The sequence below is a fragment of the Panthera pardus genome, unplaced genomic scaffold, assembly GCF_024362965.1.
Source record: "Panthera pardus isolate Hobbes unplaced genomic scaffold, ASM2436296v1 HiC_scaffold_3, whole genome shotgun sequence".
Taxonomy (NCBI): Eukaryota; Metazoa; Chordata; class Mammalia; order Carnivora; family Felidae; genus Panthera; species Panthera pardus.
Window position 1 is genome coordinate 35,315,650 of NW_026526876.1, and position 23,308 is coordinate 35,338,957.

Sequence of the window (23,308 nt, forward strand, 5' to 3'; positions counted from 1 at the left end):
CATTTAACACTTCAAGATCAAATGACAGATTTGGAACAAACACAAAAACACAACCAATTACACAGTTAAATCTGCAATCACTTTGAGATAGAAATTGCATCATGGAAATAGTTAACTGAAAGACAGACAATTAAGACTTGTGTGGCGATTAAAGGTAGAAACCTGTTCTGTAATTATGACTTCATATTAGTTTTAATATTTTTTTCAACATGTCTTTAAAATCATTTTGCTAATGAAAATTGGTATAGCCACTATGTAGTAGGCAAGTGACATGAAGGGGAATTGATCCAGAATTACAGCCCTACCCCTATGCTCACTCATGAACCAAGTGTGTAAATTGCTTTTTGCCACTATCCCGTATTCCCCACACCCACCCCTTGCAACATTAAACTGCCAAACACCACCCAGGAACGGATTTCCTATTTCATCATTTAAACCCATTATCTTGTCCCCTTACTATCTTGCCAAACTGGTTTCCCTCCACTTACATTTTTGAGACATGATGTGGCAAGATAACAAGTCTAGACTCTATAAGTAGACAGTTGGGTCTTCAAGTTGAAGCAGAGGACCAAAAGCCAGTGGTCCTCTTTGTTTGCTTTTCAGTGTACTGCCTAAACTCCTCGTAATCCCAAAGAGATCCTCTAACTGCAGAGCATTTCTTTGTGTATTAAAGAGCAGACAGCAGCTGACCGATAACTGCAAGGCAAAAGACCTGCAGTTTGGGAAGAAAGAGTGCAGCACGTTGAATTGAAGCGTTAGCCTTTGCCTAACTTGCCGATTTGACAATGGTTAACTCAGTAAAGATGAACATAATCTCTAGAGCGTGTTCACATGTCTGGTGACGGTTGGGATCTTGGAGTTGCTATTTTGAGTGAACAAGCCAGAGAGGGGCTTAGGGGGACAGAAGCCCTCTCGATTCGCTTCAGAGGATTTCTTTCACTCTATTGTGGGAATGGGAAAGTCTCCACCCATGTCCCCAATTATCTGTCCATCCACACACTTCAGAATGTTATCTTTTTAAATGTCAGGCATTTGGCCACTGGTTTACAGAGTAAGAGTTATCTAGAAATGACTGTCAAGAGGAGCTTGGTGAGTAACCAGGGATAAAAGATGATGTTATCTCGGAAGGTTGCCATTTAGTGACATGCCCTCATTACATTATTTAGGTCATGTATCCCCGCTCTAGCATCCTCCCAAATATAGAAGATATTGAGTATGTGTCCTCAGAAAGTTGCTTGTGGTAATTGATAGTGACTTGGTAAAATGTAGACAGTGACTACTGAGAGCTCAATGGGAAAACTAGGCTGGCAACATAATGCTTGGGGTGAGTCCTGGGGCTGAAGGCACAAGATCTCTGGGACATGATTGGCCCATTAGAAGAGTGACTGAAGATACCAATACAAATAGGGGTAAAATGGGGTGGAATTAAAAATTCCCACAGGACTGTTTTTCATTCTCCTTTCGCTTTAAATCTTTCTGATAATAATACACAGTTGGGGGTAGGGAGAGGGCAGGGTGTGGATTTAATCCTCCCAAAGTTGCTCAAACCACAATGAATGTTCCCAGTCAAAGCACCCTTAGCTGTTTCTAAGAAAAAGCCTCCTTATAACAGCCTCAGGAACTGATTTCAAATCCCGGGCCTTTGTCTTTCATCTCTTTGCTCTTGGGGCTCGGGGTAGTGCCACATCTGGTGGTGGTTTGTGTGAAAGGAAATAATATATATAATAGTTTCCTGTTTGGTCATTTAAACCTGTCCCTGTGCTGGACAGAATTTGACCCACTTCACTCAATAGCAACGTGTCCTGTTGCTGAAGTACCCATTATTTACAATGGCCAGCCAGCCAAAGTGACAGTGCTTTACCACCAGCCCCAAAGCTGCCCAGGCCCCTTATTCTGACCCTTACTGTTTTCATTGACACATAGAGTGTTGTTAATAGCTTAAACCAGAGACTGGGACTTATTTCTTTGGAGCATATAATTATATTTGACAAGAAACTCACAAAGTCTAGTAAGTATGGTTATCATCCTCTTCTCTTAATCCTTTTTGGAGCCAGATTCCATTTTATTCCTGAATTTTAAAAACCGTGAGCTTTATAATTTATTGTGTAACGACTGGCAACCAAAAACTAAGACATGCTAATAATACAATGAAACATATTTGGTATTTTGAATTCTCTTTTTCTAATTTGACTTTAGTTTTCTTGCCCTGACCATAATTGACAGTCCTGCCCTGGAGGTTTTTCTCTTTTGTTTACTTGCAGAGGTGGCCAATTTTCTTCTCTCTGGGCATACCAATTTGTGGTACTGAATGTCTGAGAGACCATGGAATATGTGACATTATTTCTGTATATTAGAATCTGTTCACACAGCAAACTCTTCAACTACGGAATGAGCACTGACCATCCCTAAATCTGTGCATATATTTGAGAAGAAAAAAATCCATTCTGCAGCCATCACTTGCTTTTTACTCTAGTCTCTTAAACTAATTTCAATTTCTTCTTTCTTAGAGACATTAGAAATGTATGGATACATCATTTTAGTTTGGACCTCCTGAAATGCTTATGATAAAACAGAGAGGAATGTTTGTAGTAACACAATATGATTATGGAGGACAGGAGTGAACAAACTGTGACCCATGAGCCAAATGTAGCCAGCAGACTGTTTGTGTACGAGGTTTTTACATTTTTAAAGGGTGATGGGTTGGAGGAAAAATCAAAGAATATGGAACAGAGACTAGATGTGTCCCACAAAGTTGAAAATATTTACTATCTGGCCCTTTACAGAAAAGTTTTCTGATCTGTAGCTTGGGCTAGCATCGTTTGCTAAAGTGTAAAGCCTTACATCTAGATCAGCTGGTATCTCTTTGAACTTTAGATACAGACTGTTATTGAGTACTACCTGCTATACCAGGGCAAATTATACTATACTTATTCCAATTTACCATTTAATCGATTAGATGTTAGTACTATCTATATATTCTAATGGTTTTCAATTCTGGCTGAATTTTAAAATCATCTGAAGAGCTTTAAAAATACTGTTGCCTAGGTGCCTACACCAGAGATCCTGATTTTAGGATCTGAAGGGGAAGCTGGACATAGGTGTGTCCTACATTCTCTTCAGCTGATTCTAATGTTCAGGCAGGTCTGAGAACCACAGGCCTGCACCATTTAGGGGTCTATTCGTGGATTAACAACTAGACCATATTCTTAGGCAGTTTTTATTTACATTGTTCATTAGAAATATAATAAAGATGCATTATACAAATTGCTCTTTAATTTCAAGACAGAAGTGTTGCTCAGGGAAATTCTGAGACAATTTTGAAATGTGAGGAGCATATGAAACAGATAATGCAGAGCCCAGAGAAATAGAATTTAAGAGATAGGAACTGAAAGGAACATGCTGGAAAAAAAGAAAAGGAAAGGAAAGAAAAAAGAAAACCACTCAGAATTACAATACACAAATCACTGAGTAGATTTCTTGCTGTCTGGGTAAGTGTATCTATTTTCAAAAGTGCTATTAACATAAACAGAACAGTAAATCTGGGGCACCATACTTTTTTTTTTTTTAAGTTGTTTAGAAGAATTATATCAGTCTGCAGGTGTCACACGCAGTTACTCAGAATCAGAAAGAAGGCTGATCGGGGGTTAGAAGATCTCCATCTATCTATCTTTTTGCAACCAACCACGTCCAGGCTGTTTATTTAATACTTCCTCTTGCTAATGAAGATACTGGTTGGGGATGGGTCGGGCTTTCCCATCTCAGCATAAGACTGCAAGATTTGAACGTGCCCTGGTGCTGGCTTCACTGACCACAGCAGGTACCCCGGGCAAGAATCTGAGCAGTAATAACAGGTAACAACAGAGTGTGCATCAGATGTCTGATACTTTTCCTTCCAGTTTATTTCCTTTTCTCCCTCATTTACCACCGTGTTCTTTTCCCTCTTCTTTTTACATTTTTCCAAACCAGCAAGTGCGGAGGCAAGACACATCAAAGCAGAGATGGGAAGTGAAAGAGCTCTCGTTCTGGACAGATTAGCAAGCAATGTGGCAAAACGAAAAAGCTCAATGCCTCAGAAATTCATTGGTAAGAATACAACCCTTTTTTTCCTGCTGTTGTTAGCAGATAGTTTAAATGAGATAACGTAGGATGCTTATATATTACACAGGCCCTTCCTAGCTTAATCGCTGTTAAAATAAGGTAATTGGTTTTCCATTGTACACTTTTTATTCTTCATGCTTCATTCTGATACCTCGGGCAAATAGAATAAGATATTTTAACTGAATAATCTTAACTCCTGAAGATGGAAGTATTTGATATCCAATTTCCTAAATGGAGTTGGTGTTAAAAATGCTGTTCCTTCCTCTTTATTCCGAATGACATATGTTGCATGACAAAGTTTGTGCAATTGACACCAGTAAGATGTTTGAAATAGCATTTCTGTAACCTTTTGTAGTTATATTTTACAAGTTGGTTCTGTAATCGTGCCCAAACTTTTTTTCATGCTCTAAAACTTACTGCCATTCTTTCTTGAATTTGATTGAGGACTGGCTTTAAGAGAATGTGGTTGGGAGAACATGGATTTAAATAACTAGGCTGGATTCAATCATTTGTCTTACAGGAGTTAATTTTTATGCCATTGGTTTTCACATTGTCAAACAATGGAGCAGAATGAGATGGCTAAAAAATAATTATGTTCATTAAAGTGTTAGGACTGCTGAACAGCAGAGATGTTTTGCCCAACTCTCCCAGATGTTTACATAAATGTGACCATGGTATTTAAAATAGATCTGTATTTGTGAAGAGGGCAGCTGAATTGAATGTATCAGTTTTGCTATAAATTGAAATTCAGTGATACTGAACAAAAATAGTTGTCACACGAAAATAGACCTCCCTCAACACCAGTAAAATTTTAGAGGACTGTCATTCTGTTTTTCCAAAGCTAATTGCTGCTATTGATTTCTCACTACAGTTCTTTTGTGCTTAATCTTCCCAATAGCTTTTACAGATATTACGTACCTACCTGGTTTTTAAATCTGGTTAAATTTTATTATGGTCTAGGTCATTTTTTTACAGGCAGATATTTTATGTGAATTATAGAGATTTATTGAAAGAACTAATGTGTTTCAAAATTACCTAGCTTTGTATTTATGCTTATTTAGATACTTATGCCTTCTTTATTTTATTTTGATTAGCTGAGAAGTTTTTGTATCCTCTTTTAATCACTTTAAGAATGTGTCAGACTAAAGTTGGTGCATTTCAGTTTAGAAAGACACATTCCCCCCCCCCCCAACCCCCATTACCATTTCCCCCCTCCCTGGTGAGAAATGTCAAGGGGCATGCAGTGACATCCATGTGGAGTTTAGGAGCAGTGGATCAATTGTGATTCCACGGCTCAATCTTAAGACATTGCTCATATATCTTTTGAGCTTGACTCCTGTGAAGAAGTTCTGACTGGAGTCAGAACAAAGGGAGAGTATAGTTGTTATTCTATGAGTGTAATTTACCTTGTAATTTATTTTGGGGAAAGTTTTGACTCTAGAAATGGCCGTACTTGATGTGGAGAGGGACATGGAGAGAAATGGGCAAGGAAAAAAATGTGAAGTGATGCAATTTCAATCCAATTATAGTCAATGCGTTTTGGTCTAAGACAACTAAAATATGAGAGAAGGTGCTTAGTATAGCTGCCGTATAGCAATAGTTGAGCCAAAACCCTACTTAATATAATAAAAAATATAATAAAAGTTGCTTTGTTATCTTCATGGGTTTAAGAAAACACATTTCCTGTGTTCACTTCCATGCCACTCTACTTATTACATCAGGGATCTGTTCCATTTGTTACCCTTGTGACCAGAGGATTTCCACTCCTTCATTTCCAGACTCATGAGAGATGCTTGTAGGTGCTGATTTCTCTCATCTTCTGAACCATCATGTTCTCTCTATGCTGGCATCAGGAAACCCAGTAGAGTTAGCTCTTGATTTGAGCTGAGGCAGCAACTTCAAGGCCCTGAATAACTGGGGGAAATTTTGTTTGGTAAATTGTGGTATGTTGTGCAGTAGGAAGAACACTGGATTTGAAGACAAATCACCCAGGTTCCGATTCTAGCTCAGTCATTTCTTAACTCTGTGTGTTCAGACAAATCACATAACCTTTCTGGGCCTCTGTTTATTCATCTGTGAAATGAGGAGACTGAATAGGTGATGAAGTGATCGGGAAGGTCCCTCCCAGCTCTATCATTCTACAAGTCAGTGAGATGAATTAGCAAAGGCTGCAATTATGAATACCACTTTGTGTTTATAAACCCGTATGTGTAACTTCAGGTAACTGTTTTCTCAAGGCTGTACAGACAAGGTATTTATGTTATAAACCATATCAGATATTTTAGTTTTTTGTTTTTTTTTTTTTTTAGGAAGGTGTGGTTAAATCTGAGAATCTATCAAACAGCTGCATTTGGCCAACATTCATATATCTTACTGAGGGCATTGCTACTTCTTTGGCTCTTTCATCAGGAAATGGGGATAGTGCTCCTGCCATATCCATGATGTTCTTGTTCCTAAGCCCTGTTCTAATCTTCTAGCATTAGCTTGTATCTCTTCCTTTTAGAGATTATTTTTAAATAAAGGGTTTCCTTTATTTATTGAATCATTTAATGGAATCGACCTTTTTGATAGAAAACAGTAATATCGGGGAGAGAAAAGGAACATTTGATACTGCAGTGTATGAGATGAAGAGCTACAAAACATCGGGGCTAATATTTTCTCTCCTCTTCTCTTCTGTCTCCTGTATTTCCTCTCCAAGGCACCATTTTCTGAAAAGATTCAGCTGCCAGGGAAATGGCAAAGGGTAAAGTGTGAAGGAAGAATGAGTCACTCCCTTTAATCCTTGCTGACAGTTGCACAGCACTCAGACCAACCTTTGCTTCCTTGACCTCTTGAACTGTGAGGGTTAAGGTGAAGTTATACCATCAGGTCAGCCTGTTACTTTCCCAACAGGCTAGAGATAATCACCAGTAGGTAGCATCTTCCATCAATTAGAGATTAACTGAGGAAGAGGGACAGATTGGGTTAAGCTCAGGTGCATTTAGAAACACAAAGAAGGGGCGCCTGGGTGGCGCAGTCGGTTAAGCGTCCGACTTCAGCCAGGTCACGATCTCGCGGTCCGTGGGTTCGAGCCCCGCGTCAGGCTCTGGGCTGATGGCTCGGAGCCTGGAGCCTGTTTCCGATTCTGTGTCTCCCTCTCTCTCTGACCCTCCCCCGTTCATGCTCTGTCTCTCTCTGTCCCAAAAATAAATAAAAAACGTTGAAAAAAAAAATTAAAAAAAAAAAAAAAAAAAGAAACACAAAGGAGGTACTTGGGTAGTTCAGTTGGTTAAGCGTCCGACTTCCGCTCAGGTCACGATCTCGCTGTCCGTGAGCTTGAGCCCCACATGAGGCTCTGTGCTGACAGCTCGGAGCCTGGAGCCTGCTTCAGATTCTGTGTCTCCCTCTCTCTCTGCCCCTCCCTTGCTCATGCTCTGTCTCTCTCTCTCTCTCTCTCTCTCTCTCTCTCAAAAATAGATAAACATTAAAAAAATTTTTTTAAAGGAAACACAAAGCATGCCTGTATTGAAGCATAGGAGTAAAATTAAATTGCCTACATAGGAGAAAAATAAAATAATTTCTTTCCTAATTCTCTAAGATGTTTTATTTCACTTTCCGTAAGATAGGACATAAATCAACACACATTCATTAGAAATCAGCATCTTTACATCATCAAAATAATTCTTAGTTGCTCTTTTCGAAGGACACGAAGGCCTCACTTTTAGCACCTAACCCTTTTAAGAGTTGTCCTTTCTCTGCATCTTATTCTCCTGTTATAAACTTGTTTGAATAGACTTCTAACTAGGCCATTTTCAAATACTTGGCTCAAAATAGAGGCCAGATTTCTCTCCTGGAGGGAGGAGGAAAATGACTACATTTCTGCATATTTCTTTTTCTGATTTTCATTCTTTCTCCAAAAACAGATGTGTTATTCCGACCAAAGTGGTTACCATAGCATCTCCTTATTATTTTTAATTTTATGTATTACTTTATTAAAGGAAGTTTTCATGTTGAAAAGAACATGAAAACAGATCTCACTCAGCCGCGGTAAACATTCTGGTGAGGTTTTGACACTTCAACAAACACCATCGATTCTCCTTGTGAAGTAACTAATGAGAAATTGTCTGCTTTGGTTAACAGAGCGACAGGAAGCGTTTGAAAACTCGTTTCTAACAGCAAAAAGTATCTTCTCCCACCCCTTCCCAAAGGGCTGAAATCTATAATCCTGTAAACATTATAAAATCGTAGCATTTTAGGGCTTGAAGGGATATCAGGAACACGTAGCGAGTTCTTTCACCAGAGGAGGAAAAATTGGAGAGATGGCGAGATGCAACTAGCAGGTGACAGAGCAGGGTCAGGGCAAGGCCTAAAACATGCTGCAGTCCAAGGCCTTCCTTCCTTGGGAGGTTAACCGGAGCAGTGCATGTCATGTGTGCTACACCAGGGCTTTGGACAGTGGGGAGTGTAGTCATTGAAAGCTGGTGGAAGAAAAAGTCCCTGAAGAAGGGCAATCATTCTCCCTCGAGGGTGTGTTTTCTTGAGAAAAGAAGTCTTCCCCTGGTGACTCCATCAGGACTGATGACATCCAGTAGTACCTCTCACAGAGGACAAGGCTTCTGCAACAACAAAACAGTCTCCAGCTGTCACCCCCATGGGGGGTGCCACCCCCATCACTCTCTCTCTGTTTGCTCTCCTTCTTGCCTGTTCTGTGGCTCCCCACTGCTTTCCTCCTCCTGGAAGAAATGTTAGTCACTTTGGTCTCATTTAGATTGAGATCAGAGCCATCATCTCATCAGATATTCCATTTACCCTACTTACCTGCCCCCCTCCCTTTTTTTGACATGTACTTGCAGTAAGAGTAAGCGATAATACGCATGGGATATGGTATGAAGGTAGTGGCAAATACATTTCAGTGACTTGAAGAAACTTCAAAAGAAAACCTGAATATTTCACATCACCCCTCATGATGACTATAATAGTAGAAATGTGTTATTTTTCTAAAGTTCAAATCATCCCCCCCATCTTCAAAAAAACCTTTCAGTGGCTTCCCAATGGAATAAAATCTGAACCACCCAGGTGTTCTGAGCCTAGCACAATCTGTCTCCAAGTTACCTTTTCTCATTTTATCATTTCAGCCAAGTAATCTTTTAATTCAGCCACAGTGAACTACTTCCACTTCTGTGTAATACTTTCCCTCTTATATGTAATGGTTCTGTCCATGCTGTCTGTCTGGAATACCATCACTCACATCTGCCTTTAGAAGTACACATGGTCAGAGGGCGCCTGGGTGGCTCAGTTGGTTAAGCATCTGATTTTGGCCCAGGTCATGATCTCACAGTTTATGAGTTCAAGCCCCACATCGGGCTGTGTGCTGACAGCTCAGAGCCTGGAGCCTGCTTCGGATTCTGTGTCTCCCTCTCTCTCTACCCCTCCCCTGCTCACGCTCTGTGTCTCTCTGTCTCTCAATAATAAATAAATGTTAAAAATAAATAAATAAATAAATAAAAGAAGTACACATGGTCAGGAGGTGCCTGGGTGGTTCAGTCGGTTAAGTTTCTGATTTTGGCTCAGGTCATGCATGATCTCTTGGTTCTTGAGATCAAGCCCCTCATTGGGCTTACTGTTGTCAGTGCTGAGTCTGCTTGGGATTTTCCCTCTGTCTGTCCCCCACTCTTGTACTCTCACTTGCGTGGTGCTCTCTCTCTCAAAATAAATAAATAAACAACAACAACAAAAAAGCACACACATCGTCTACATTCGCATAGTCTCCTGAGTCCTCTCTTTACTCTGTTCTCCCCCTGCACTCAAGGCAAGCTTAAACAGTTTGGTGATATATAGAACTGTCTTCACCACAATCACTGCCACCACCTCAGATAACAAGGAGACTTTAAAGAACAGAGGCGCCTGAGTGGCTCAATCAGTTAAGCATCTGACTTTGGCTCAGGTTATGATCTCTCAGTCCTTGAGTTTGAGCCTCACATCAGACTCTGTGCTGATAGCTCAGAGCCTGGAGCCTGCTTCAGATTCTGTGTCACCCTCTCTCTCTGCCCTTTCCCCACTTGTGCTCTGTCTCTGTCTCTGTCTCTCTCTCTCTCTCAAAAATAAATAAACATTTAAAAAATTTTTTTAAATAAAGAATAGATTAATATTTGTCTCACATTACATGACATATTTGAGAAGCTGTCCATATTATTCTCTTTACTCTCTTGACTACTGTATGCTTTGTATTAGGGGTACTGATTTGTAATGAAATTGCATAAATGCTACATTTCCTATTGGATTGCAATTATGTTTATATTCCTCAAAGCACGTAACATGGTGTGAGGCTAATAATAATAGTAATAATAATAAATGATCTACCACTTATTAAGTGTTTACATTTGCCAGGCACTCTTTTAAGCACTTACAGATATCACAACAATTCTGTGCATCATAGATATTTCTTGAATGCACGTTGCTGGTCCATTTGGAATAAAGCACAGTTGCTGGTCCACTGCTTCTGGGAACCACCCCAGCAGAGAATCTGAAGTCACTGTCCATGGTGGGATTGTGCAGCCATGGGCAAGGTAGCATCCAGGAAACAGCAGTTAATGCTCATGGACAGATATATTTAGGCCCTTAGATTGCATCCTAGTTCTCCATTTACTGACTAACCGACCTTAGCAAATTAACCTGTTTGTAGGTTAGGTTCTTCATCTGACTAAGAGACGCTAATTCACCTTAGGCAAATGAGACAATATACAAAAAGTACCTAGGACAGCACTGGGTATATAGTAAGGGCTCAATAAATAGTAGCTATTCCTTTTAGTATTATATATAAGGCACAGTGCTAGGTAGTGTGAAGTATAAAACCCAGAAGTAGGGGTGCCTGGGTGGATCAGTCGGTTAAGCGTCCGACTTCGGCTCAGGTCATGATCTCACGGTTCTTGGATTCAAGCCCCGCGTCGGGCTCTGTGCTGACAGCTCGGAGCCTGGAGCCTGCTTCAGATTCTGTGTCTTCCTCTCTCTCTGCCCCTCCCCTGCTCATACTCTGTCTCTCTCTGTCTCAAAAATAAATAAAAATATTTAAAAAAAAATAAAAAAAAAACCCAGAAGTAAACAGATTAGGGTGGTGGGTATTGCTTGGCCGCAAAGGCAGAGGTCTCAGCCGTGTGCTCAGCTAAGGTCCCTTTTAGCTCTAGGCTGTGATTCTGTCTGTACTTTCAAGTTGGCACTTAGAAGCCAACAACATATGCCCTCACCACATCGCAGCAATTCAGGTCAGGCAGTTGCTCAGTTTAGAGTTACCAAAGCCTAGATGGTAGGGATTGAGGGATTGACACCTTTAAAAGGAAACACGGGTAAGTAATGGCCCAACCAGGCAGCCTTGGTTCCTAAACTCAGAACTTGTTGCTGCCATTTGTACTTTCATCAGAAGGAAACCTCTAATTCAGCCTGAAGCTGCTATCATTAATCATTCAAAGGTGTGGTACGATTTTGACTACAAGCTGGACTAGAGGCTCCGTGCAGGTTTGGGAGAAGTTACACTCTTGTGGTTTGACTAACCTTTTTTATGAGTATGTTACTAAAGAAACGTGAGCTGTTGGCTTTTCAATTACTGTAGCTTACCCCTTCTGAGTTTCATACACATTGAGTCATCGTGTCTACAGGTGACTGATAATCATCTGCACTACTCAAGTTACCGTAACTCAGAGATGAGGGGATCTGATGATTGTAGGTTGCGTGCACGTGAAGATCTGAGGCTCTCCCATCTTCACAATGAACAATGGTCTGTGTTAACCACAGAACTCAGTCACATATTTCCACTCATCCAAGGGTTTATTTCCCTCTTACTGTTTTGCCTCTTACAACTTTAGCACTCAGCTGTTTTCTGACATGTGCTGCAGGTGGTATAGACTCTGAAACCGTAGGCCTAGTTCAGTAAAGCGAACTCTTGGGAGAAAGGATAAAAGCAGAGTTTATGATGTGCCTACCCCACCCCGGAAACTTTCTGGAACCTCTCTGTTAGGTGAAAAGATAAAAAGGTTCTCACAGACCCCTGGTATCTGGGGAGTTGAGTAGAACCAGCCACACTGGAAAATCATCGATGACCTTGAAAAGGCCAGGAAACCAAAGTTCATCATTTCTGTGTCACGTTCAGGAGAATGAATATTTGTGACCTTAGCTGGCTTTCATGTTCTCAGCCTCATTCTTTCAAACAGCTTTGATCAAAGATATATTCAATCTGGAAGCTGAAAATAAGAACCGCTGATGACTTTGGCAAAGGTCTACTTTTCTGTTGCTTTTTATTGAGTTGCCAAAGCAGGGTGTTTTTCTTTGCATATTTTTTCTCTCAGGTATTTGTCTAGAAACTATCATGTTGGCCTTAAGGTAGTGGGGATGCAGGACAAATCCACCTGATTCCATTAGATCTTCTAGCTGCTCTTTCTGGCTCCCATTTCTCACTGTTCTGGTCTATCTTACACTTTGCTGTTCCATTAATATCCTGAAAATAAAATTTTGACCCAAGCCTCCCTTGCTCAAGGGCATGTGGCAGTTTGTTCTTTGTTCAAATCCAAATCCAATTTCAGAATGCCCATCGTTTGGTTTCACCATGTGTTATCTTTTTTCAGTATCTCCCCAAATGTGGAATGCAAAATGCCAGGAGGCCCATGGGGCAAGAAAATTATTTTGTTTTTTAGTTCTCTCTCAATCTTCTTGATTATACCAAAGGAAAAAGGTTTAGACTTAATTTGATGTTAGATTTCATTAATACTAATCTCACACTTGGCAATCTCTGTTTTTAGCAGAGAGAGGGGATCTTTGTTTCCAAGTAGTCACAGTATCTGATCAAAACTTAGGTAAATTGCTCTATTTCATTGTCTTTATTTTTCATAACTACCTTCTATTTGCGGTAAGTGATTCTGGTTTTCCATTTGTGTTAGTAATATAAAGTTTACTTAAAAAGCAAACTTGCGGGGTGCCTGGGTGGCTCCATCAGTTAAGTGTCAGACTTAGGCTCAGGCCATGATCTCACGGTTCGTGTTTTTGAGCCCTGCGTTGCGTTCTGTACTGATAGCTCAGATAGCTGGAGCCTGCTTTGGATTCTGTGTCTCTGTCTCTCTGCCCCTCGCCTGCTTCTCTCTCTTTCTCTCTCTTTCTCTCTCTCTCTCTCTCTCTCTCTCTCAAAAGGTAAATAAACATAGGGGCGCCTGGGTGGCTCAGTCAGTTGAGTGTCCGACTTCGGCTCAGGTCATGATCTCGCGGTTCGTGGGTTCAAGCCCTGCGTCAGGCTCTGTGCTGACAGCTCGGAGCCTGGAGCCTACTTAGGATTCTGTGTCCCCCTCTCTCTCCACCCCACCCCACCCCTGCTTGTGCTCTGTCTCTGTCTTTCAAAAATGAATAAACATTAAAAAAAAAAGGTAAATAAACATTAAAAAAAGAAAGAAAGAAGAAGCAAACTCAGGGCACCCAGGTGACTTGGTCAGTTAGACATTCAACTCTTGATTTCGGCTTGGGTCATTATCTCAGGTTCATGAGATAGAACCCCACATCAGGCTCCATGCTTCTAGAGCAGAGCCTGCTTGGGATTCTCTCTCTCTTTCTCTCTCTCTCTCTCTGCCCCTCCCCCACTGGCACACGGGCACACACACTCTCCCTTTCAAAATAAATAAACATTTTTTAAAAGAAAATTCATTTTAGCAAAAAAAACCCACAAAAAACAAAAAAACAGAGAAAGAAAAGGCAAGCTGATTCCAACAAAACAAAAAATCCTAACATTTACCAAGTGCTTTCTATGTACTAGGCATTTTTCTAAGCACTTCCCAGTGACCCTGGGTGGCAGATACAATTATTATCCCCATTATACATGAGGACATGGAGCCATAGACATGTTAAGTAACTTGCCCAAGGTCACACAATGGGTAACTGATGAGCCAGCATCAGATCCAGTCTCATCTGGCCCTATTGCCCAGGCACTCAACCACCAGACCACCCTGAGGTGCCAGTATTGCAGAACGTGAGGGAATAAGTGAAGTTTCAGAAATGCTGTATTTCATTCTTCCTGAAGGAGAGCTACAGCCATACTCTCTTACTCTTCCCTGCTTGTGTCCTGTGTAGTCCCACTTCTCTGCCTTCTGTCATGCTCCTCCCTCAATTAGGATGTCTCATCAACCTCTCTGAAAAGCTACGTCATACCAGTTCATCAAGACCCTTCTCAAAATCTGGGTTTTCCAAGAAAGCTTTCGCTGCCCCAGGTACTCTTGAATGTTTTTCATTCCCTTAACACTTAAATATACAATTTCTACCAGACTGCCTTACCCTTGCCTTATAATTCTTTTTACAGAAGACATGTACTCCCCTACTTAACTGCCTTAAGCATGGCATTTAGAATAAAATCAAAGACCTCCATAGAGCAGAGCTGTCCTTTCATGACTTCTAACATTTATTTTTCTCTGCTTCCATGCATACAGGTCTTGTTTCTCTCCCACTAGTTTGGAGACAGCTCAAAAACAGAAACCAGTTCTTCCAATTCTTATGTTTTCTTGAATTCTTTCACTATTGGACCCTTTACTGTATGGCAGGGACAAGCTTTGGAACCATAACATGCCTAGGGAATGTTACGGAAGAGAGGATCTGGTTCAGCATATCCCCCCAGAATCTAGTGTCTACAAAATAAAAAAGCAGCAGCAATACCTTAGCCTCACTTTCAGTGCTTGACACATCCACCCGTTCTCTCTTCCCTCTACCAGCCACTCACCACTGAGCACATCTGCCATCACTGCAGACCCTGCTCCTGCCTTCCCTGTGGCCAGAGAGCCTCTATTTTCTAACACACAACACCCACACCCCAAAGGTGGCTAAACTCTGTTTTCAGAATTTCTCAGCAGTTTGACAGGAGCAGTAGGACAGGGTGACCACAAATACATTTTTCAGTTAAGTGTGAGATAGGTCCTAATGATCACCTGTGTATCAATGATACATTTTTTTTTCAAACAAAAGCATGACATACTTTATGAAAGGAATAAAGACTGTGATCTTTCATCGAGAAAGCTTTTCTAAAACTTTCTACATTTGAAGTTCATTTACTTAAATCTCAGTCTGGTGACAATTTGTTTGGGGAGTGGTAAGTTGGAGGTTTGGGGGCTACTTTTTCTGCCCCTGTAGCTATTTAAAAAGCTGCAGAGGCTAGTTGCTGAGCATCCCCGCTGTTTGCAGCACTTCCGTTCCCCTGGCTCTCTAGTATTACAAGCAAAATAAGAGTTTGGGAATTGATTGGATTGAGAGTCCAGGAACAGTAGAAGTGCCATGCTCCTGCACAGTGGTAGCTCCCCAGCCTCCCGTGAACCCTGCCCCAGTGTCCTCTTGCTTCTTTTTCTCTCCTTTTCTCCAGTGTCCCCTCTGATGTGAGCAGTGGAAACAGTTCACGTTGTAGCCTCAACTTAATGACATCTCTGACACTCCCTTTTGTCTGCCTGCTTAATTTATTTTGACTGTCCAAACATGTACTGTCAGCCACTGTCCCTTGAGACTTCAGCACCCATTGGAGCCATTCTGCCTGGGCGTTCTTTTTTTTTTTTTTTTAATGTTTATTTATTTTTGAGAGAGAGAGACAAGCGTGAGTGGGGGAGGAGCAGAGAGAGAAGGAGACACAGTATCTAAAGTAAGGTCCAGGCTCTGAGCTGTGAGCACAGAGCCTGATGCAGGGCTCGAACCCACAAATCGTGAGATCATGACCTGCCAAAGTCAGACGCTTAACTAACTGAGCCGCCCAGGCGCCCCAGGGCTGGGTGTTCTTGAGCAGGTGGCACATCCTTCCTCCCTTTTCAAGGACTCTGGAGAATCATTTTACAAACTCTCTGCCCGTGTGTTCTTCCTCTTGTAATTATTTCTTTCACTTGTTCTAGGTGAGAAGCGCCACTGTTTTGATGTCAACTATAATCCCGGCTATATGTACGAGAAAGAGAGTGAGATGATACAGACCCGGATGATGGACCAAGCCATCAATAATGCCATCAGCTATCTCGGTGCAGAAGCCCTGCGCCCCTTAGTCCAGACACCACCTGCTCCCACCTCTGAGATGGTTCCAGTTATCAGCAGCATGTATCCCATAGCCCTCACCCGTGCGGAGATGCCAAATGGTGCCCCCCAGGACCTGGAAAAGAAGAATATACACCTGCCAGAGAAGAGCCTGCCTTCTGAAAGAGGCCTCTCCCCCAACAATAGTGGCCATGACTCCACAGACACTGATAGCAACCATGAAGAACGCCAGAATCACATCTACCAGCAAAATCACATGGTCCCTCCCCGGGTCCGCAATGGGATGCCACTTCTGAAGGAAATCCCCCGCTCTTATGAACTCCTCAAGCCCCCACCCATCTGTCCAAGAGACTCCATCAAAGTGATCAACAAAGAAGGGGAGGTGATGGATGTGTATCGATGTGACCACTGTCGAGTCCTCTTCCTGGATTATGTGATGTTCACTATTCACATGGGTTGCCATGGCTTTCGTGACCCTTTTGAGTGTAACATGTGTGGATATCGAAGCCATGATCGGTATGAGTTCTCATCTCACATAGCCAGAGGAGAGCACAGAGCCATGCTGAAGTGAACATCTGGTCTCCAAGATGATTTACGCCTGAGCATTCAACATAATTTGTAAAAACCGATACCCCACCTAACGAATTATTCTCCAAACTCATTTCCAAACTCCCTTCCATACCATTTTTAGTGTCCAAAGAGTCATGTTCACATGGGCAACAGGGAAATGCTGTCTTCATTCAGAAATTGTTTGCAGATAATATCGTGTTATCATTTTTGTTAAACCTTTGTTTTCTCATTAGGGACTTGAATTTTTATGATATTTAAAAGCCAGTGAAGTATTTGGTCATTATCTTTTGCAGCAATGGAACAAGCAGTCCTTGGAGTTTGTTGCCATTCAAAAGAATCCCCCAGTTGTGCTGCAAGAGACATTCTTTCTGAGATACATAGATACATCAGCCATATGTGGAAAAGCATTTTGGTCATCTGCCTAGGTCCACGATGAAGAAGAGCTCACCAGCTAACCTGGCTCGGAAGCCATGCCCTTCTGTACTTAACACAGGCTGAAAGTCTAGGATATAGTCTCCTCATCCCAAATTATACTATAATGGTAAGGAAAAGAACAGTCATAAAACAAGTATCTGTTACCAGTAACTGAAGACTGAAGTCTCTAGGCAGCAGACCCATTTCTTAGCACACAAGGGGAAAAAAATCAAGTCATCCAATGATACTTCTGCTTCTACCCTTTAACCTTCCCATCATCAATTAAAAGTTGCTTTGGTTTAAACCAGTCATGAATAGGAGAAATTCTATACCAGAAGAACAGATGGCTTTAAACATAGACCATCATTGAAACTCCAGGAAGTTGTCGGCTTTGGACGATGGCATCCATTTCCTATGATCAAGACTGGCAGAACTGGGCTCTGAGGGGGAAATGGTTCAGAAGCACCATGGGGCAGTGAGGGGGATGGGTAGTTACCTAAAAGTTCTTGGTCTCCTTCATGGAGCATTAGTGTACAGACACTTACCAATGATTTCTTTTTTTGACAAAAAACCACCAAAGAATCCAAAATGAGTGACTTAGTCTCCCCCTCCCCACAGGAGAGGAATCAGGGACAGATGTCATGTGTGTTGTTTGGGTCTTTGACGAGCTTCCTGATGGGGTGAGGAGGGGGCAACTCTGCTGACAGGTTCTCCTTGATCAAGCAGGGTGGGTTTCTCTCTCCATTTTAAGTGGAGCTGCTGTATGCCACGAAAACTCCTGAAAGATCTTGATTCTGCACATGTATCGGTCAGCTTTGTCATCTGTTATGGGAAATATGCTATCAAGGGAAAGTTCAGGGATAATTGTAAAATTAGTATTGCAATAGGGGTCACGAAATCTGTTTGTGAATTCCATATTGGCTGCTAATTAGCTGTATGACTTTGGGCAAATCACTTAACTCTTAAAACAAAGTTTCTTCAACCATAAAGTAACAGTTGGGTTTATACATTCTCTAAGGTCCCTTCCAGCTTTAAATGTATGCGATTATGCTGTAACCACAGTTACTTTTTAGACCTCTTAATGCATGGGTATTAAGCAAAAGAGTATGTATATGAATATCTGTTTCACATTGCTTTGGTGTGAAAATGGTAGTGTTGTTAAATTTTTCCTTTAACCACTGAGTTGTGAATGTGAAGAGGATGGTGGGGAGGAACAAAAAACAGGAAGGTATTTTGATCTTGCCCCAAAGTATATACACAAAGTGGCACCTGCATCTGCTTGCCAAAGCCTTTTTTTTTCTCTCTCTCTCCTTTTTAAGAACTGGTGTTAGCGAAAATAAATTCTGCTTCCAGGGACAACTTCATGGAGCCTAGTTACACATTAAGAGTCAGCTTTGTGCACCTTTCTACCAGAGCCAGGAGTCCCCAATTCCTGGTAGATTAGTGTTTTATGTATCTGCCTTGATATTTCGAAAGGGCGTAGGCATTAGACTTCAACTCAACTAATTTATGTGCTGCCAGTAATTAAAATGTTCCACCTCAGACTGCACAAATGGCTTATCCTTCTTTGTAGCATGGCGTCTGTCTCAGGAAAAAAAAAAGACTTTGTGAAATTCCATGGTAACAGTCCCAACATGTCTGAGATTTCAGCTGAAAGACTAGACGTATTTCAGTGCGTAGTCTTCACTATGTTTCCGTAATCCTAGACCCCAAGCTACGCCAGGTTGCTTACACCCGTTGTGGCCGAGGAGCTGCTTATTATACTCTTGAAATGCCGCACATCCTGTTGGCTCTTCAGGGGACAAAAGAAAGAATATTTGGAAGCAAGAATTAGTAGGAGAGAAAGCTTGGGAAAGCGGGCATTTCCACCAGATTAGTGGGAAAGTCCTTCTGCAGAAGCCAACTCTTGCACCTTAAGAGTGAAAGAGGCCCATCCCACTAACCTAGGGACTTTTGTGTAGATATGACCCTCATTTTCCCTGTGACTAATAGATTTTCTAAATGATTTCTATTCTTCTGAGGTCAGTCTTCTGAGTGGGGTGGCCACTCAGAAATGCTACTTTCACTGTAGCATTCTGGGCCTAGATTGGGACACACCGAGTCCAGAGAAAATTTGCATGTACAAACTGCATATTCTTAAATCTTAAAGTCGAACCAGTTAATATGTAGTAGTGGTTGTCACCACACAGGTGAATATTTCCTTCTGTAGGCACTCCTTATACCAATTAATGTCCCTGCCCACCGCTTGCTGGTAAAGAGGGTAAAGGAGAATCTTAGCAAGATTGCTTAGTGAGAAGGGCAGAATCAGGATTCACGTTCAACCATGTTGGACAGTGAGATCTCCTTTCCCAGCCAGAGTCCCTCTGAACATGAACGTTGTGGGTCTTCGCTCATCTTCATTTCCCACCACACACCCAGGAGGCCACAATCTGAGGAAGAGCCAACCCCATGGAAAGTTCCCTTGCAGCCAAGGTGACAGAATTGGGGTGAGGCGGAAAAGGAAGAGAACTGGCTCTCCAGATGTTCCTTACCACCACTTGAATCATTGCACAGGTATTTCCTAAGGACATAGAACTAAACAGAAGTATCTCCCCCATTACCCTCCACCACCATCACCAAGGACAAAAAGACATTAATAAATCTATCAGTCTTGGGGCACCTGAGTGGCTCAGTCAATTGAGCATCCAACCCTCGGTTTCGGCTCAGGTCATGGTCTTGCAGTTTGTGAGTTCAAGCCCCGCATCAGGCTCCACACTGACAGCCTGCTTGGGATCTTTCTCTCCCTCTCTCTGCCCCTCCCATGCTCATTCTCTCCGTCTCTCTTGAAATAAATAAATAAACTTAAAATTTTTTTTAAATAAATAAATCTACCAGTCTTTAGATTCTTTAAGTCATTCTCCCCAAAAGATATTTGCCTTGACACAGATAAGCTAACTAATCTTATGCCTTGTTACCTATTTTGAGCTGTTCCTGACTCAGCTTCTGATTTTGTCAGTGACAAAATTTCTCACCTTTCAAATGCAGTGCTTAACATTTGCTAGGCCCATACTCATAGTGGTGGCCCAGATATAATATGACCTCAGATTTCTTTTGCAAAGAAAAAGGTCTGAAAACACAGAATTTTGCTTAGTTGAAACACTGTGTTACGAACAAATCTCACACTGACGTGAAGTTTTTCCTAGTAGTCTCTGTATCACTATTCTTATTCTCCTCCTCTGCTTTTTCCCCTCTGATAAATGTGAGGTTTAATGTGTTTTAAGGGAAAAAGCAATACTGCTGATAAATATCCCAGCACAGGCACAGTAAGACCGTAATGGAAATGTTAAATGCTTAGAGTCCTAACTTTAAAATGTACCCCCACAGAGAACAGGTCTGTTGGTCTCCAGTGGAGATTTGGAAACTCCAGGCCCCTCAACATTTGAATCCTCAGAGATAGCCAACCTCTTTCACAAGGGCTTGGAATTGAGATTTATGAGCTCAAGAAGAGAAAGAAAGGGGAGTGATAAAAATTTTGCCCTAGGAAGTAGCATCCAGTTGTGCAGAAGAGATATACGGCGATACTTCTCCTTTAAAGAATTGGGAGCTAATTTTTTAGGTTCAGACAGTACAGTTCAGAGAACTCTCTATAAGCAGAGTTCAGAAAAGCAGAATGGATTTGAGACTTCAGTGCCTGTGAAGAAGACAATTTTGGCCTGAAACCAAAGGCTAGAACTGGGCCACTCTAGGAAAAGGATGCTGTTCTCTAAAGATAAAGGACTGACTGGTTCTGCAAATAATCAGTGAACCCAGGGCTGGGCACTGCCTCTAAAGACCGTGGACTCAGAAGAGCCTGGAAAAGAAGTGTAGGCTTTAGACTTGTGTGAGCTCAGAATACAAGACTGTAGCTCCATTCACCCCAACTGTAGATAGTGTGTACCCCACCATGCCATCAACATGATAAACAGGTCTTTGCACTTTGAAAAAGTTGAATGCAAGTTTCCTCCAAATATTACAAGAGTGGACTGCTGAATATTCATATTGATTGAGCTGTTCTTTGAAAACGGAATGTTAATGTTTTGATTAAAAAATGTAAGGACAGAATATCTACCTCCCAAGGATGTTATGAAGTTTTATGTAATTTTGTTTATGGGGTGATGTTACTGTTTTTTTTTGGGGGGGGGGATTATGTTGGATGGTTACAAATTTTCCACTACGTGTACTGTATGTGGATTTAAAGACATGGAGATATTCCAAGGCCATACTAGGACCACAGTTCAGTCATTCAGTAGTCAGTGGAGGCATGTGATCTCTAGCACAGTCTCCTTCATGTTATTTTAATTCATAAGAGTAAAGAATATGCTGAATATTAAAACCAATATGAGTTAACCACATGCTACAGACATTTCACGGCACTGCAGCCAGGAAAGTAGAATGGCTTTGCTCCCTCCCTGTCTCATGAGCTCTTGACTATTAACTCCCCAAGTAACTTAGAGTTTCCTCAAATGCTCCTCACTATCCATCTCCCTATTGACCCTACTCTAGAAAGCCTGGAGAGCAGTCCCATAATGTAACCCCCCTTCTCCCAAGCCTGTGCCACACCTCTGTGGGGCCTAGCTTCAGATTCTGAAGCTGCTTTTCTTCTTCCTCTCATAAAAAGACTGAGAACAAACATTTTAACATAGTAAGAAAATGGAGCAGCCTTGAAAATGATCCCATTGTCAGTGACTCATTTATACAAGGACTTTTCCAGGTTAGCAGACAAAAACCCTTGTTGGTGGGCCTGCTTCTGTGGGTTCACAGAAACCAAATTACTGTGGGTTGCAAAGAATTAGCAGGTCATTTGAAAAGCAGACATCCCTTCACCCAGACTGTGGTTTTGCATGCTCAGGTTCTCAGTCTATGAGCTTTGGTGAGGGATCATTTTGGCTACTGGAAAAACCATAGGTTATTTTTAATTTCTGGTTGCCAAAGCCACCACACGTGTGGTCTGTGGATGACCCTTGTCTGCAGAATGACAGGGGAAGAAGGGAACCTGGTTTGGGGGTTCAAAGTGGCCTTCCCCCCAGGAGGAAGGGAGGGAGCCCTTGCTGAGTGGTTTCGACACGGCCTGTGCTCATAGCATTCTCTCTGGGTTTCTCAGAAATGCCCTCCCTGCCCAGCAGTGACCTTCTCTCTTAACTTCTCTCAAGTTTTACCCAGAGTCCAACTATTTTAGAGCATCGTAAGGTGCCCTATTCCTCTGTAACGACTGTTTAAAGAAAGTCAGCTTCTGAAATGCGCAATGCTAACCTTGCCAGAACCATAATGAGTGCATCACATAAAAAAAAAAAAAAAACACAAAAAAAACACACAAAAAAACAAACAAACAAAAAAAAAAAACCTGCTGATAGTTTTCAAGATTTCTATATCATGTTTGATTTTTACACTGAAAAATAAAAAAATATATACTGGTGTGTTTAAAATTAGTCATTGTGCATGCCTATCATTTATAGCTGTCAGAAAATGGAAGGACTTAATTCTGCCTCTAGGACTGTTTTCTTAATTTAGTCCCTGTGGCTATTTCTTAAGTCTAAGTACCAAGGTGAATGAAATTATCACTGAAATAAGACATCTACTCTGATGCCTTCCTGAGCCTGCCATTGGCATCCTGTTGCTGGCCCCCATACCCCTATACTGGGGTTCTCATTCCACCAGCCCTTAGTTCACTAAGGGGACCCAAGGAAGTTGGGGCCTGGATTTGGCTGGCTCAACACTGCAGTGTCTCCCAGTGCCAAGACACTGCTCTGCCCTTGTTCCCAGCATGGGTTCTTTCTAGAAGATAGGCAAGCCCTGGCTTTTTCACTGCTAGGGTCTCAGAAACATCCACCTCAGGAAGTTCAAGTGAAGTCACTAACTCAGCCACACTTACTTTTTTTAAGGTTTTATTTATTTTTTTAAGTCTTATTTATTATTTTCAGAGAGAGAGAGAGAGAGAATCCCAAGCAGGCTCCACACTGTCAGCACAGAGCCTGACTCAGGGCTTGAACCCACGAACCATGAGCTCATGACCTGAGCCCAAATCAAGAGTCCAATTCTTAACCAACTAAGCCACCCAGGTGCCCTAAGATTTTATTTTTAAGTAATCCCTACACCCAACATGGGGCTCAAACTTACAACCCCAAGATCAAGAGTCTCATGTTCCCCCGACTGAGTCAGCCAGGCGCCCCAGCTGCATTTAAAAATAGTCTTAAGAGGGGCGCCTGGGTGGCTC

General features: G+C 41.7%; 1 protein-coding gene across 3 annotated transcripts in view; it reads left to right on the forward strand.

Annotated features, from left to right (window-relative positions):
• IKZF3 (IKAROS family zinc finger 3) overlaps positions 1-22,523 on the forward strand; it is a 93,701-nt gene extending 71,178 nt beyond the window's left edge. For 2 of the 3 annotated variants that reach the window (XM_019416029.2, XM_019416028.2), the window contains exons 7-8: positions 3,967-4,083; positions 15,963-22,523. In XM_019416029.2, the coding sequence (XP_019271574.1) occupies positions 3,967-4,083; positions 15,963-16,666 (821 nt within the window). In that variant the 3' untranslated portion in view covers positions 16,667-22,523. Of the gene's footprint in view, positions 1-3,618; positions 3,838-3,964; positions 4,084-15,962 lie in introns of those variants that run through there. The other variant, XM_019416030.2, reaches the window with a different exon arrangement.
• Positions 22,524-23,308: the final 785 nt, after the last annotated feature.